Source organism: Nomascus leucogenys, chromosome 11, assembly GCF_006542625.1.
Source record: "Nomascus leucogenys isolate Asia chromosome 11, Asia_NLE_v1, whole genome shotgun sequence".
In the NCBI taxonomy this organism is placed as follows: Eukaryota; Metazoa; Chordata; class Mammalia; order Primates; family Hylobatidae; genus Nomascus; species Nomascus leucogenys.
Window position 1 is genome coordinate 27,161,539 of NC_044391.1, and position 17,315 is coordinate 27,178,853.

Sequence of the window (17,315 nt, forward strand, 5' to 3'; positions counted from 1 at the left end):
TTTGGGAATAATAAACTGCATTCATAATGTGCTGACTCAGTGAGAATAGCAAGCCCCACAGATTTCAATGAACACAATGTCCACAGCTATTTTGCAGCTAGACAAATTAAGACACCTTGAAAAAACAACCTGTTTCAAAACAAATTAGAATCAGAAATCAGCAATAAGACTTAAGTCTATCCCTTTTCTGGGACAGCTGCATTATGGGGTTTAATTTTGGTGACACTGTTTCAGTGATAGTTTAGTAGAAACAATTCTAACTTCCAAAGCTACAATAGATTTATGGAACTCTCACTACATCTTATTGAAAACCAGCTTTTACCCATTTAATTTGGCTTAACTGACATTTATGAAGAAGTTTACTAGATCTAGAGGTAAAAATGCTGAGTAAAGACAATCCCCACCCATGAGGACTTTAGAATCTAAAGAGGGGGAAAAACCCACAAAAGAAACTTCAGGGTAGATAATTTTACTTGAATGAGCCTAAAGAACAAGATAAAGATACTGAGCATGATGGAAAACTGAAAGAGAGGCACAGAGCTCAACCTGGGAGTTCAAAAAAGGCTTCTAAAAGAGGATAATGCAAAAAAATGAATTCTTAAAGGTAATGAACATTTAACCGATTGAAGAAGGGAGGAAAAAGCATCCTACCCTGGAGAAACTAAATAAGCAAAGTTGAGAGGTATAAGACATTGCAGAGCATGCCTGGAGAGGATGCTCCTCAGAGAGCAGAATTACTCATGTAAAAACTCCAATTTATGGCTATTCCTAATTGGAAAAACTAGGTATCTGGACAATATTATTAAGGGCTTTGGATTCACGGTGTAAACAGTAATTGGGGAAACCTGTTGTTATTACATAATGCCCATATCGGGATAGAAAATCTGATCCTAGAAATATCTCTTATAAAAATAGGTTTAATTTTAGAAAACCAAATATAGTACTCCCTGGCTGATGATATGGTCTGTGCTTGCTCTTAGGTCAATGTCCTCATTGGGTGAAAGTCTGTGGTAACTCCAAGTAAGACAAACAGAAGCTCAATGGCCTCTCATGTATAATGACCTGAAAATTATTTACTGAACATCCTGCACACCCAGTGATTCTTCCCAGGACTTCTGTGTAGTACTTTGCACTTCTATACCTTTTCTTTTACAAGGAAAGAATGAACAGTGGTGGGCAGGAAACCAAGAGTTGTGCCTGTTCTGCCCCAAGGTCACTGCTGGCCACTGAGCTGTAGAAGGTTGCAGGTAGCTACCCAAAAGTTTGATGGAAACAGCCTCCATTATTACAATAAATGCAGGCCCACCTAAGTATTAGCCTTGAGGGAAGACGTTGTAGGTAGGAGAAGGCAGTCGTCCAACACCTCCAGCTTCATCCCTGCTGAGTTTTTCCTCACTCTAGTTTTTTACGCTTTGATTTTGAGTACCATCACTTCCTGGATGGTGTGTCTATGACTTGGGCACTGGAGAAGGTTCTCCAGAATCAGACTGGTTCTCCAACTGCAACAGTCTGAAGTGTCCAAAAACACTTAGTATGAAAGAACAACAATACCACCACTGGAAGGACACTGTCTAGTTAAGCTAACAAAATAGTGGCTTCTCACCATCCCAAATCTGATTCTTAGGATAAACACTAACTCCAAAAGGAAATATAACCTCATTAGCATACTACATGCATACCTTTTCCCTGTCCTCTGTCCTGCCCCTGCAAGATGCAATAACACTTCCTCTTCTACAGGGTCAGACACCTGTTCACCAGAGTCCTTCCTGGCCAACACAAAGAAAACATTTTTCAGCTGTATGAGAGTAGTATAGTGGCCAAAAACCACCTGAGTCAGACTGCCTCGGTATCACTTACCAGAGGTGTGACCTTAAGTAAATCACTTGGTCTGTTTTTCTCTGTTTTATCATCTGTAAAATGGGGATAATGATACTACTTAGAATTTAGTGAAAAAATGCATGTTATATTTATCACACATACTATATAAAATTAATTATTATTAATAGTTTCTGTCTTTTAGGAGGCAGATAATTAATAAACTAATAAAACATGGAAGTCACTTCTTCTAATTTTTATTTTTATTTTTTATTTTTATTCATTTTTTTTGAGACAGAGTCTTGCTCTGTCACCCAGGCTGGGATGCAGTGGCGCAATCTCGGCTCACAGCAACTTCTACCTCCTGGGTTCAAGCAATTCTCCTGCCTCAGCCTCCCGAGTAGCTGGGATTACAGGCGTGCACCACCATGCCTGGCTAATTTTTATATTTTTAGTAGAGACAGGTTTCACCATGTTGGCCAGGCTGGTCTCGAACTCCTGACCTCAGGTGATCCACCTGCCTTGGCCTCCCAATGTGCTGGGATTACAGGCATGAGCCACTGTGCCTGACCTCCTTTTTATATGAAAGACATGACTTTCCACTGAACTCTGGTGACTGAAACAATAGGGTCACCCTTCAAGTAAGCCCGTTATGTAGCTACAGGAAGTATCATAATCTCTTACTACCCAACAATACTGCAGTATGCTAACCATAATCCTACCTTGCGCAGGCTGGACCTTCACCCAGGCTGCTCTCTTTGCCTGAAATGCTGTAGCACCACCCCACTCCCTCCTTGCTGACTCCATGCACATATCCACATGACTAGTGCTCAATAATAGCTCTCCACTCCTGTGCATCCCAGCTCTTTACATTTAGGTGGGGCCATGAACACATACAGGTTGATGATCTGTTAACAGCAGAGGAAAGCACTGCACATCCTTTCCTTTTGATGGAGAACATAGCAGCCATATGGGGTTTCACAGACCAATACCATCAAGAGTACAGTTGCCCTGGAAAACAGACTTTGTGTAAGCAAACTTTTAAGTATCAAGCCACTGTGATCTGTGGGCTGCTTGACCACAGCATAAGCCTGGCCCATCCTGAAAAATGTACACCCCTTATGCCCCAGTCCCATCCCCATCTCTACCTCCCCTCTCCCTGACTCCTGCCAGCCAAATTTTTAGATCATGACTTATATGTTCCTCAGATAAGCCTAATGGTCATTCTTTCTAGGTAGGTCCCACTCTTGCTATTCGCTATTACAGAGTCCTGTTCTTTCTTTAAAATTATTTTCCTCATTATTTGTAATTACATATTTACACATTTGTCTACTTCTGTCTTCCTTGTCTCCACCACTAGACTGTTAAGATCCACCAGAGATCTATAACTAGGGTCATCTAGGCTTTACTTACCAACAAAATAGGTAAATCAACCAGGGCTTAGAATATTACTAGGGCTTATAGAACAGTGTTTATACATATATTTTAATGAATGAACATCAGTCCATCAAAAGAAGTATACAGGCTGGGTGCAGTGGCTCACACCTGTAATCCCAGTGCTTTAAGAGGCCTAGGCAAGAGGGGGATCGCTTGAGCCTAGGAGTTAGAGACCAGACTGGGCAACATAAGGAGACTCCTTCTCTAAAAAAAAAAAATTAGCTGAGCATGGTGGTGCATGCCTGTGGTCCCAGATACTTGGGAAGCTGATGTGGGAGGATGGCTTGGGCTTGGGAGGTCAAGACAGCCGTAAGCCATGATTAAGCCACTGTACTCCAGCCTGGGCAACAGAGCAAGACCATGCCTCAAAATAAAAAAAATAAAAGTATACATACAACGCGTACAACGGCAGGAAATTTGTGGTTTCATAATAGGAATGATGAATCAGGGGAAGGACAAATTCCACTGAACCCTGTGCTGGGCCAGAAATTTTGTGCACAGAAGAAACTCATGGGCATTGAAAAATCACATCTAAGAGAAAAATCTGCAGACTCTTGAGCAAGAGCCAACGAATGGAATCCCTGTTATGCTCTCTTCCATCCTGGAAAGCTGTGCACAAGCACCAGGGTCCTCCATGGAGGAAGGAGGAGCAGGGGTGGGTGACATGGAAGGCTTTGGATCTTGTAGGAGCCTGGGGACACAATACCTCAGCCCACTCAACAGGCAGCATCGTTGATTGTCAGGACCACTTCTCTGTTATTCGTGGACATGGCCATCATCCTGAACCCCACCCCACCCCCCGAAAATAAATAAAAATCAAAAAAGGAAAAGGTGGAAAATATAGTTGCATTTCTGTCTTGGAGAGAAGAGATGATAAAATTTGAGGCCTTTTCTCCTTTCTCTGGAGAAAACTGTCTTCTGCACACAGTATGGGGCAAACTACAGAGAACCAAGAGGAATAATAAATTCATAGAATTGCATCTTGAGTATTTCACTATGAACTGTCACTTGATATTCTTTCCTTTTCAGGCCATCAGTTTCTGCCGTCACTTCTAGGCATAGAGAAAAGGACATGCACTAAAACACTGGGCCAGGAAACTGGTCACTTAAAGGCTGTTAGTTCTAACACTTAATGTCCCTATCTTTGGAGCAGTTTTGTATGGCAGCTACAACTAGATACCTTTAGGTGATATTAACAGCTAAGTATATAACAGACATTTACCATTTTATAGTTATCCAGCACCCAATTCTCTCCACACATACACAGCTTCCTAATAACACCCCAGTCTCTCCTTGGGGATAACTCAAATGGCATGTGGTCTTAGTGGGAGGACACTAAGTGCCAGCCTTTACTGTCATTTCCTACTTCAGAAGCTGAGGAGCCTGGTCCTTCCTCCACCAGCTCCCTGTTATAGCCAGGGGGCCAGGCAATCAATATCACTCTTGGGACTGTAAATCCTAAGTGAGTGATGCAAAGGAAGAGGACATGGACAGATGCCAAATCCTTTGCAGCAGCACCTGGGGTCCAGCTACTGAGTTAAAGCCTCAATCAACTTTAAGGTCCTGATGCCAGAGATGTCCTAGCTTCTGTTACTTTCTCAGGTTCCTCTTGATCTATGAACTCCAATATTCTGCCAGTAACTTATCATTTAGCATAACATATTTAGGGTTGGATTCTGTTGCAGGCAACCAAGAACTCACACCAGGGCTGTTATATATAGCTATGTAGGTTGTACTCTGTACAAGAGAATCCAGCAAAAGAAACCAGAGGCTGAAATCTAGCCTGAGCTCCATTTGCCAAATTCATGAGGCTAAATTATCCTGCAGGAAGGGGTGAAATTTTCCTGTTTACATAGAGGCATTGTTTAGGCTGGCAGTGGCCCTGCCCTTGACCCATACATCCCCATTTTCCAGTTGTGAAATAAAGACCTAGAGATTAAGTCATTGACAGTTTTATGATTACAGTAATGCAATGACATTGCACTGGGCTCTTCTGCTGCCTTTCTCTCTACCTATATATAGGTTGAATGATTGAACAACCTCTTTATTCCTGCCAGGAAAATGTGAAAGAAGGAATGTTCCTGCAACAATTCATCCTCCTATGATAAGGCTGACCACAGTCTGTTACCTATTATTTACCCACAATTATTAAAAGGGTTGAAATTTAAATGTAAAATATATGTATATTTAATACTCAGTGCTACACTACAGTTTTTAATAGTTAACCCTTTACATTCATTAACAATGGCAGAAAAACAAGTAAAGGACTCAAGAACTTTCCATTAATTCCCTACAAGCTACATTTCTGCCAATTTTATTGAGAGATATCATGGAACGGTAAAGATGACAAATTTTGCTGTACAATGCTCTATTCCAACCTCTTCAATTTTCCCATGACTGTTTTACATTTCCCATATCTTTTTCTCTCATTTTACATCACAAATTTATACAGAGGATCTATGGGCTAGTATATACCATGCCTAGCATGTGAACAGCATTTATTGTTAAGAAGGAAATTAGAGAGTCACCACTCCTTCCATTAGGAATCTAACAGTTATGCTTCTTTTCCTTTACAGAGTTTCCTTTTACCATATTAAATCCTCCAGTCTTCCTTTCATGTTACTTTAAGACACTGATCAAAATCTTTTGTTCCTACTTCCATTCCCCATAAAAGAAAATTAGATTTGTTTTCAGGCTTTAATCCGGCTAAGATAAAGCAAATCAGCACTGTTTTCATTACTGTCCAGTCAGTTCCATCAATCACCGAAGGGAATCACTAAAAGCAATCAGCGAACAAGGTCAACAGCACTCAGCAGAGGGCCGGCGCAATGGTACTTTAGCAGATCAAAATGAAGACTGGGAAAAGGATGACAGTGCTTCACAGCCCTAAGAGGCCCAGGACAGCTTCTCAGGAGTCATCTCTAAATGGGGAGAAGATAATCGAGAGAAGGGAATTATTTTTATTGTGTAACAGGTCTCCTGACATCAAGCTTGTTAAGGTAACAAAGAGCTAAAAGGTTCAGTTGATGGTTGGCGTCATCTTTTCTTGGTACAATGACTCAGGTTTTGGACTTTGAGACAAAGGCCTTAATTTCATAGATCTTGTTCTTCTCTAGCAGTTTGTGTTGTCACATCTGATAAATACAGAATCTCTCACAAAGAGATATAGATATCATTTAGAGTTAATTGGTTGCAAGCAACACAAGACAACTTTGATTAACTTAAGCAGAAAGGGGATTTACTGAAAGGATGTGAGAGAGTTATTAGAATCCATCATGAGATTGAAGAGCTGTGCCTGGAGATAGGATCAAAGGTGCTCTGGTGGGGAGAGGGTCTCAGAGCCGGAACTATTCAGTGGTCTGGGCTGAATGAACTGACAGTTTTCCTCATCATTATTATCTCTTTTTAAGACAGAAAGTCTTCAATTGGCTTCACCAAGACGGCAGAAAAATGAAAGAGGGTGGGGAAGGGGAGTAGGGAAAGGAAGTGATGGTATTAATTACCCATAAAAAATCTAGATGTTATTAGCAACATAAAGGACAATGTGTTCCCAGTAGTCAAGATAAAACCAATATCCACTATGGTATTAAAAAAGAAGTTTTCACCCTAAAGTCCAGGAGCAATCTACTTAACTTGCATTAACAAACATCACATAAAGCACACATACGTTTTTCATATGTGAACTAACAGACTAGTTTCAGTGAATACAATGCCTGACACTTGGTAGCTGCTCAATAAATATTTGTTGAATGAATAAATTTCTTTTGCAATGTTATTCTCATCCTTTCTTTATGCCATTTATATTTCCTAATATCTAGCAAATATTCCATATTCAAAATTGGTGAAATAGAACCTCTAAAAGAGAAAGCTCAATGCAGTGAGAAGAGTACCCAATTTGATTCATTTCTTGATTCTGCCCAATGTGACCTTGGGGACGGGTCACAATCGCTTTGAGGTTATTTCTTCATCTGTAAAATGAAGTGGTAGAGGTAGATGCTTTTTAAGCATCCATCCAATTCTATAAGTCTAACATCATAGTCACAAATATATAGATGACAGAGGCTCAGAAAACTTAGGAAAAATGTTTATAATTTTCACAGTATGAAGTGGTTGTACCCTGAATCTGGACAGAAAGTAAAACCTAACTTACTTGGTAGTATTTAGGAGAAATTGCCAATATTGTAGAACATCTAGATCACTGTTATCAAACTTTAAAAGAAAAGCAGCAGAATCAAGTTTTCAAATGAAATCGTATGCTGAATTCCAATGTCTAAAACAAATAAAAGTCAAACTATTCTGACTGAAACAAAAGAGGGGTGCCTAGAGCCTCATACACCCTTTCCCACAGTTTCCTGGGAACACCATTTGACATCACCCATTTAATTCCTGATTGACTATCCCTAAATTTTTCTGTACCTTGAAATAGTTTTAAAATGAGATATCAAATTTATTTGGATGAGAAAAATTAAGAAAAAAGCTTTCCATGGAAAAATAAAAGTATATATGCTCTCTTTCAGAGTCAGTTGACTTAAAGACAATTTTATTAGTCTACAACAATAAATTTTAATTTGTAAAGCAAAATAAAATCTAGCAGCACTGTTTGATACAATAGTCTTGGTCTAGTCCCTACATTATGAACTGGTATTATATAGACTTGTATCAAATGGTGAAAACTTAGTTTCCAAAACAAGACTTATTTAACAAGTTAAATTATAAAATATGAAGAAACTTCTTCAATATATAAATCATTAGCTTTAATTTTTTCAACTGTCTTACTTAAGAGGAATGATGTATATGTCTCTGAAACCAAAGTAATTTTGCATATGCCTTTTTTAATCACCAAAGAAGTAATTGTTGAAAGACAGTAAAAGAAATAAAAACAAATTGTCATCTCTGTGGCTCATTGTAGTGGCCTTATTAGCTTTAGCAAAAAGAAGCAATTGTTCTTCTCATAAAATCAGTATCCTGTGCATTCCACTACTTTGAAATATCATCATCAAAATCATTAAGACACACCCTATTAACTTGGACCATGGATTTCTATACATAAAATACCAACCATGAGTCTGTTTTTGAGTACGAGTTTTGAAAAATTAAAACATCTTTGTTAAATCTTTACTTATGAACCCTAACATAGACAAAAGCACATCATTTATACCTTAAATAAGGGATTAATCTTGGTGATCGATTTGTTGAACAGTTATTGAGCTTTAATGATGCCATATTTTTAATCAAAGCAAAAAGCTATGAAGATTTTTCTGAAAGACATTTCACCATAGGCAGCAACAAAAAAGTATATTTCTTAGTCATTAATGATCCGATTGACCTCTTTTGGCAGGACATAAGGTTTAAATTGTATAGGTACAAACAATTAGACGTGAAATGGCTTATTACACAGATTTGTGACTCACAATCAAGAAGGAAGGCAAAGCCCATCTCTCATTGTTATAAAAGGTCTCTACTGTTTCCTAATTTATGCTGATTCTGCCAATCATTCTTCTGATCTCTTGATTCAATGGTTTTAAGATTCACTTTATAGCAAATATTTAAGACACACCAAGTGATGTAGCAGATGTGATTGGTGCCCTGCCCTTATTTCTTCATCATTTACCACTTCCACGCAGGAAAGCTCCACTTTCAGCTGCAACTGTAATTCTGTCTGAATACTTTCTGTGGTAGCCAGAGCCTACTCTGCCTACACATGGGTCATAACAGAAGATCCTGGGGGATTTTCCTGAGTAACTCTCAACCAACGACTGACGAGTTGATAAATACTCTGGCTCCCCTCCCCTAGGACAGGATAACTCTAAGATATGTCGTATATAGCCTCCTAGAGTTCCCAGGTGGAACTGAAGTTGAATTCCCTATGGTATAGCTTGCTAAATATACACTCTTTTTTAGCTTCTCTGTCTTTCCTGACTCACTTCCCCACTCCCCTAGTACTTCTGTAATAAAATACTCACATTTGAATCCTTATCTCTATTCTAAGTTGCTTCTGAGACAAACCACAGTAAGACAAGGGGATATAAACATGAATACAATGGGAGTTCTACTTTTAAGGAATACAGTCTATAACAGAAAACCATTAATAAACACAACCAACAACAAAAAGAGTAACTAAGAGGAGAAATACACAATGTTACATTGTAAACAGGGATGTGCTGGCCCAGGCAAAGATGATAATCTAGAGTTTTAAATGTGTTGTGCACCACTGGAATGTTAGCTAATGGTTCTTCCTGTGATTCTAAATATTATCCTTATCAGTGAAAAGTGGCAAGACTTTCTCTAATAGTCATCTAGTCTAAGAAAGTCATCTTGCAAGGGTAACAAAGAGGGTAGGAGTATAAGCTTTCTTCAATTTCATGACAGCTGAAGAGGAATCAGAATAACATTATAGCGATTCTACCTGACCAGTGAATAAAAACTATAGCTAATATAAAATGGAATTTATCCTCGTATCAACCTTTTTGACAACCCATCAACCCTCAAGGCAAATATGTGGAGAATAAAATGAAATCAATATTCTGGCCATTGTTTGTCATTGGTTTCTGACACACAAGGAGTTGGCCATTGCAATGCAACAGCAGTGAACTAAAAAATCAGGCAGTATTGGAGAGCAATTTTTAGAAGGTCGTGTTGTAGAACAACCAAGTAGATACCTTAGCTTAAATGATCAGGGAAGGCCTGACTTAACAGGATGAGGACAAGCATCCCAGGGAACAAGTGGTGCAAAAGCACCTGGCCTTTGCATGTTCAAGCAACTGCATGTAGTTTAATCACTTTTTGCTTGGGTGATTTATCTTTGATTTACTCTTCAGAAGTGATCAAAATATGACAATACTGAAAATCAAGTGGTGTGTGTCAATAAGATTGGCAGGAGCCAGACTACATTGGGCTTTACAAGTAGTTTAGATTTTATGCTGCTTTAAGAAGCACTGACAGCATTTAAGGAAAACGGTGACATGATCTAAATTTCAACAATGTGGTGTTTTTTCTAGAATAGATTATAGGGCAGAAAGAGTAGAAGTAGGTAGACTGGCTAGGTAATAATTGCAGTAAATCCTAATAAGCAATAGTGATAATACTAATACTAGTAGTGGGAGTAGATAGATTCTCAATTTATCAGTTAAGCTGTTTCTGGGTACAAGTAACAAAACACCCAACCTAAGATGTCTTAAATAAGGACGTTTGGTTTTAGGTCTTACGTTTAAGTCTTTAATCCATCTTGAGTTAATTTTTGTATAATGTGTAAGGAAGGGATCCAGTTTCAGCTTTCTGTGTATGGCTAGCCAGTTTTCCCAACACCATTTATTAAATAGGGAATCCTTTCCCCATCGCTTGTTTTTGTCAGGCTTGTCAAAGATCAGATGGTTGTAGATGTGTGGTGTTATTTCTGAGGCCTCTGTTCTGTTCCATTGGTTTACATATCTGTTTTGGTACCAGTATCATGCTGTTTTGGTTACTGTAGCCTTGTAGTATAGTTTGAAGCCAGGTAGTGTGATGCCTCCAGCTTTATTCTTTTTGCTTAGGATTGTCTTGGCTATGCAGGCTCTTTTTTGGTTCCATATGAAATTTAAAGTAGGTTTTTCCAATTCTTTGAAGAAAGTCAATGGTAGTTTGATGGGAACAGCATTGAATCTATAAATTACTTTGGGCAGTATGGCCATTTTCACAATATTGATTCTCCAATCTATGAGGATGGAATGTTTTTCCATTTGTTTGTGTCCTCTCTTATTTCCTTGAGCAGTGGTTTGTAGTTCTCCTTGAAGAGGTCCTTCACATCCCTTGTAAATTGTAGTCCTAGGTATTTTATTCTCTTTGTAGCAACTGTGAATGGGAGTTCACTCATGATTTGGCTTTTTGTCTGTTCTTGGTGTATAGGAATGCTTGTGATTTTTGCACATTGATTATGTATCCTGATACTTAGCTTAAGTTGCTTATCAGCTTAAGGAGATTTTGGGTTGAGACAATGGGGTTTTCTAAATATACAACCATGTCATCTGCAAACAGAGACAATTTGACTTCCTCTCTTCCTATTTGAATACCCTTTATTTCTTTCTCTTGCATGATTGCCCTGGCCAGAACTTCCAATACTATGTTGAACAGGAGTGGTGAGAGAGGGCATCCTTGTACCAGTTTTCAAAGGGAATGCTTCCAGTTTTTGCCCATTCAGTATGATATTGGCTGTGGCTTTGTCATAAATAGCTCTTATTATTTTGAGACGTAAAACCATAAAAACCCTAGAAGAAAACCTAGGCAATAACATTCAGGACACAGGCATGGGCAAAGGCTTCATGACTAAAACATCAAAGCAATGGCAACAAAAGCCAGAACTGACAAATGGGATCTAGTTAAACTAAAGAGCTTCTGCACAGCAAAAGAAACTATCATCAGAGTGAACAGGTAACCTACAGAATAGGAGAATTTTTGCAATCAGACCATCTGACAAAGCATAGATTGTATCCTTTGTCTACCCTTGGATAGATAAATATCCAGGCTCTACAAAGAACTTAAACAAATTTATAAGAAAAAGACAAACAGCCCCATCAAAAAGTGGGCAAAGGATATGAACAAACACTTCTCAAAAGAAGACATTTATGCAGCCAACAAACATATGAAAAAGTGCTCTTTATCACTGGTCATTAGAGAAATGCAAATCAAAACCACAATGAGATACCACCTCATGCCAGTTAGAATGGCGATCATTAAAAAGTCAGGAAACAACAGATGCTGGAGAGGATGTGGAGAAATAGGAACGCTTTTACACTGTTGGTGGGAGTGTAAATTAGTTCAAACGTTGTGAAAGACAGTGTGGCGATTCCTCAAGGATATAGAACTAGAAATACTTGAAACAAGGATCTAGAACTAGAAATACTAGAAGAGTGGGTGAATGATATGAACAGACACTTCTCAGAAGAAGACATTTCTGCAGCCAACAAACATATTTAAAAAAAGCTCATCATCACTGGTCATTAGAGAAATGCAAATCAAAACCACAGTGAGATACCGTCTCATGCCAGTTAGAATGATGATCATTAAAAAGTCAGGAAACAACAGATGCCGGAGAGGATGTGCAGAAATAGGAACACTTTTACACTGTTGGTGGGACTGTAAATTAGTTCAACCATTGTGGAAGACAGTGTGGCGATTCCTCAAGGATCTAGAACTAGAAATACCATTTGGCCCAGCCATCCCATTACTGGGTATATACCCAAAGGATTATAAATCATTCTATAAAGACACAAGCATATGTATGTTTACTGCAGCACTGTTCACAATAGCAAAGACTTGGAACCAACCCAAATGGCCATCAGTGACAGACTAGATAAAGAAAATGTGGCACATATACACCATGGAATACTATGCAGCCATAAAAAGGATGAGTTCATGTCTTCTGCAGGGACATGGAGGAAGCTGGAAACCATCATTCTCAGCAAACTAACACAAGAACTGAAAACCAAACACTGCATGTTTTCAATCCTAAGTGGAAGTTGAACAGTGAGAATACATGGACACAGGCAGGAGATCACACACTGGAGTCTGTCAGGGGGTGGTGGACTAGGGGAGGGATAGCATTAGGAGAAATACCTAATGTAGATGATAGGTTGATGGGTGCAGCAAACCACAATGGCACATGTGTACCTATGTAACAAACCTGCACATTCTGCACATGTACCTCAGAACTTAAAGTATAATTAAAAAAATAAAAAATAAGGACGTTTGTAGGCTTGTTTTACAGGAAGCCTAGTCCTAGAACAAGCTCAATAACACCATCAAAGAATCCTCTTCCAGACTTTCTAATCTTCACCCTCAAACTGCAATAGCTGTTACATGACTGTCACTAGCAATTGAGACTACATGCTCCCTTATTTATATTTGGAGGGAAAGGCTGGCTTTATGTGCTATTTTATGAAGCAGGATTTTTCTTTGCCAGATGCTCCTAGCCCCCCTCTTGATTCATTGCCCCAAATTTATTTAAAGCTATCCATCCTTGTATTCAATCAGTTGTACGGGGCACGGGATTACTAAGACTGGCTTAAGATGAAGCAGACCCCCCAAGCTGGGAATGGTGTTGGCTTGCCTTGTGAAAGAAGGCTTGGCCCATGTGAAAGAAAGATGGATATCTAACGGTTGGGGGTGGGGGGGGGTGGCAGGGGAGATGAGGATTCATTAGGAAAGGGGAAGGGAAGAATGGAAAAGGCAAGCAGTGTACTAACTACATGAAATATGCATTTGAGGTAGAGTTGCTAGGGCTCACCAATGGATTGCATATTGGGAGAACAGAAGATTCAATAAATTTCTGTATTTTTGGCTTAAACGATTGGGTTGAATGTTGGTGTATTTACTGAGGTGGGGAAGACTGGAGGAAAGATCAGGTTTGAGAAGGATAATGAAGGCTTCTCATCAAGTTAATTTTAAGATACTCATACATGGAGAGGTAATCAAGTTGTTAGTTGAATATATGAGATTAGAGTTGCAGGGACAGGCCAAAACAGAAGAGATCTGAAATCATACATGTGGAATTTGTTTAAAAGCAACTGACACTGGTGAGATTACTAAAGAGAACATATGGATACAGCAAGAAGTAAACTCAGGACACTTAAAAGCAGAGTGCAATAGGAGCCATTAAGGTAGCTGGAAAATCCAAGGCCAGTCCCCCAGCATCATGTGTATGGGTGGAATGAGGGTGCTGCTAATTGTCTGCTCTCTGCCAAGTGGGTGGGATGTGTTACCTCTCTCAAAATGGGAAGTGTGGAACAGGAAGGATATAAATGTTTAAAAATATATGGTGCAGACGACAACATGCTGTAGAAAGCATTATTAATATAACATTCAATCTTTCAAAAGGGAGTTGGCTCATTATGATAGTCCTCTAAACTTTTAGTGGGAATAGGATGGACATGGCATCCCCTACAGCAATTTTATGCCAAGGCCTAATGAAAAATGCTGACCATTATTACATCTACAATTTCATTTCAAACAGAACTGAATTTTGGAAAATAATTATGAAAAATTACAAGGGAAATAAGGGAGTCATTGCTAACAGAAACATTTATGTCTGTATCAATAAAAACTTCTACCATGGAGCAAATTTGCAGTAAACTTCATTTTTTCTGTGTATCTACTCAACTAAAATTTAAGGAGCATTTATGTGAGACTATATTAAGTGCTGTTGAAAGAGAAACCCTAAGTTGTGCAGAATAGTCCCTTCCATTGAAGATGTTTTTTTGTTTTGTTTTGTTTGGAACCGCTTCCTGAGTGACTATGGGCACATTATTCAGCATCTTGGTGCTTTTCTTCATATATGACATGTACATGATAACATTACCTATCTCAGGGTTGTTGTGAAGATTAACACATATAAACAGCTGAGAACAATGTCTGGTACATAGTAAGCATCAGTTATTAAGGGGAGGTAAGGCAACTTCCACATAAGTGGTAGCATGGCTCAGTAAAAAAAAAAAAAAAAATTTTGATTACTACCACTATATTATCACATGCTAATCTTCAGCTCAACCCTGCAAGGATTCTTTCCATTTTATAGAAAAGGAAAACTGTTAACAGGCTGTTCTGAAACTTAACACACAACTAATAAGTGGTCTAATTATGAGTCAAACCTTGAAGTAACATCAGAACTCATGCACTTTCCAAAATATCATGCAAGAAACCCAAGAGTCCGGAAAACTAGATTCTGTATATGCCACCTATTAGCTGTTGCAATCCTGGGCCCTTTTACTTCCTAACTTACTCTGAGACTGTTTTCTATTTGACAAAATTGTTTACAATAAACAGGCCTCTCCTCCCTGCTTCACAGGGTGGGTCACTGTGAAGGTCAAATGAGAGAAATCTATAAATTGTAAAATTTCAAATAATTTTTTCATCTGCCTGACTAATCTCCTTTCCTACTTCAGATGTGTTTTTATCATCCTGATGCCAAATACCAATTTTCAGGTACCCAATCCTTAACAACTACTACCTAAATTTTGATATTTAATTAAGGACAAAACACTGGATAACTACAAATAACCCATTAAGGCCTCTGCTCAACTCTTATGAGGTTTCAAAATTATACCACAATAATTTAAAATCATCACATTAAGTGGCCATCATTCAGGCCATCACTTAGTAGTGTCAGTAATGTGACACTGTTAGGGTGACCACCTCCTGTAACCACAGACCAAAATACTGAGAAAATGCACATCAAAATACTTCTTAGCATGTTACAACATTAACATGGCTGCCTGTGCTTCATTATATTTATAAAAATATCACTTATCCATTCAAAACTTTTATACTTTCCAAAGTTCTTTGGTGTTCCTTATTCCATTTGATCATCTAGCAGTTCTGTTAGGCAGGCAAGGTAGGTTTACGCTCTTCAGACGATCAAACTACTCCGAGCTACGGGAGGAAATTCAAAACAATGGCAAAGAAGTTAAAAACTTTGAAAAAAAATTAGACGAATGGATAACTAGAATAACCAATGAAGAGAAGGGCTTAAAGGAGCTGATGGAGCTGAAAGCCAAGTTTCAAGAACTATGTGAAGATTGCAGAACCCTCAGTAGCCGATGCGATCAACTGGAAGAAAGGGTATCGCTGATGGAAGATGAAATGAATGAAATGAAGCGAGGGAAGTTTAGAGAAAAAAGAACAAAAAGAAACGAACAAAGCCTCCAAGAAATTTGGGACTATGTGAAAAGACCAAACCTACGTCTGATTGGTGTACCTGAAAGTGATGGGGAGAATGGAACCAAGTTGGAAAACACTCTGCAAGATATTATCCAGGAGAACTTCCCCAATCTAGCAAGGCAGGCCAACATTCAGATTCAGGAAATACAGAGAACGCCACAAAGATACTCCTCGAGAAGAGCAACTCCAAGACACATAATTGTCAGATTCACCAAAGTTGAAATGAAGGAAAAAATGTTAAGGGCAGCCAGAGAGAAAGGTCGGGTTACCCACAAAGGGAAGCCCATCAGACTAACAGCTGATCTCTCGGCAGAAACTCTACAAGCCAGAAGAGAGTGGGGGCCGATATTCAACATTCTTAAAGAAAAGAATTTTCAACACAGAATTTCATATCCAGCCAAACTAAGCTTCATAAGTGAAGGAGAAATAAAATACTTTACAGACAAGGAAATGCTGAGTGATTTTGTCACCACCAGGCCTGCCCTAAAAGAGCTCCTGAAGGAAGCACTAAACATGGAAAGGAACAACCGGTACCAGCCCCTGCAAAAACATGCCAAATTGTAAAGACCATCGAGGCTAGGAAGAAACTGCATCAACTAACGAGCAAAATAACCAACTAACATCATAATGACAGGATCAAATTCACACATAACAATATTAACTTTAAATGTAAATGGGCTAAATGCTCCAATTAAAAGACACAGACTGGCAAACTGGATAAGGAGTCAAGACCCATCAGTGTGCTGTATTCAGGAAACCCATCTCACGTGCAGACACACATAGAATCAAAATAAAGGGATGGAGGAAGATCTATCAAGCAAATGGAAAACAAAAAAAGGCAGGGGTTGCAATCCTAGTCTCTGATAAAATAGACTTTAAACCAACAAAGATCAAAAGAGACAAAGAAGGCCATTACATAATGGTAAAGGGATCAATTCAACAGGAAGAGCTAACTATCCTAAATATATATGCACCCAACACAGGAGCACCCAGATTCATAAAGCAAGTCCTGAGTGACTTACAAAGGGACCTAAACTCCCACACAATAATAATGGGAGATTTTAACACCCCACTGTCAACATTAGACAGATCAACGAGACAGAAAGTTAACAAGGATATCCAGGAATTGAATTCAGCTCTGCACAAAGTGGACCTAATAGACATCCACAGAACTCTCCACCCCAAATCAACAGAATATACATTTTTTTCAGCACCACACCACACCTATTCCAAAATTGACCACATAGTTGGAAGTAAAGCTCTCCTCAGCAAATGTAAAAGAACAGAAATTATAACAAACTGTCTCTCAGACCACAGTGCAATCAAACTAGAACTCAGGATTAAGAAACTCACTCAAAACCGCTCAACTACATAGA

General features: G+C 38.8%; 1 protein-coding gene across 1 annotated transcript in view; it reads right to left on the reverse strand.

Annotated features, from left to right (window-relative positions):
• Positions 1-1,882: 1,882 nt before the first annotated feature.
• The window catches only part of SEM1 (SEM1 26S proteasome complex subunit), a 40,959-nt gene continuing 25,526 nt past the window's right edge, over positions 1,883-17,315 (reverse strand). The window contains exon 3 of the mRNA XM_012510476.2: positions 1,883-2,826. Within this exon, the coding sequence (XP_012365930.1) occupies positions 2,727-2,826 (100 nt within the window). The 3' untranslated portion in view covers positions 1,883-2,726. The remainder of the gene's footprint in view (positions 2,827-17,315) is intronic.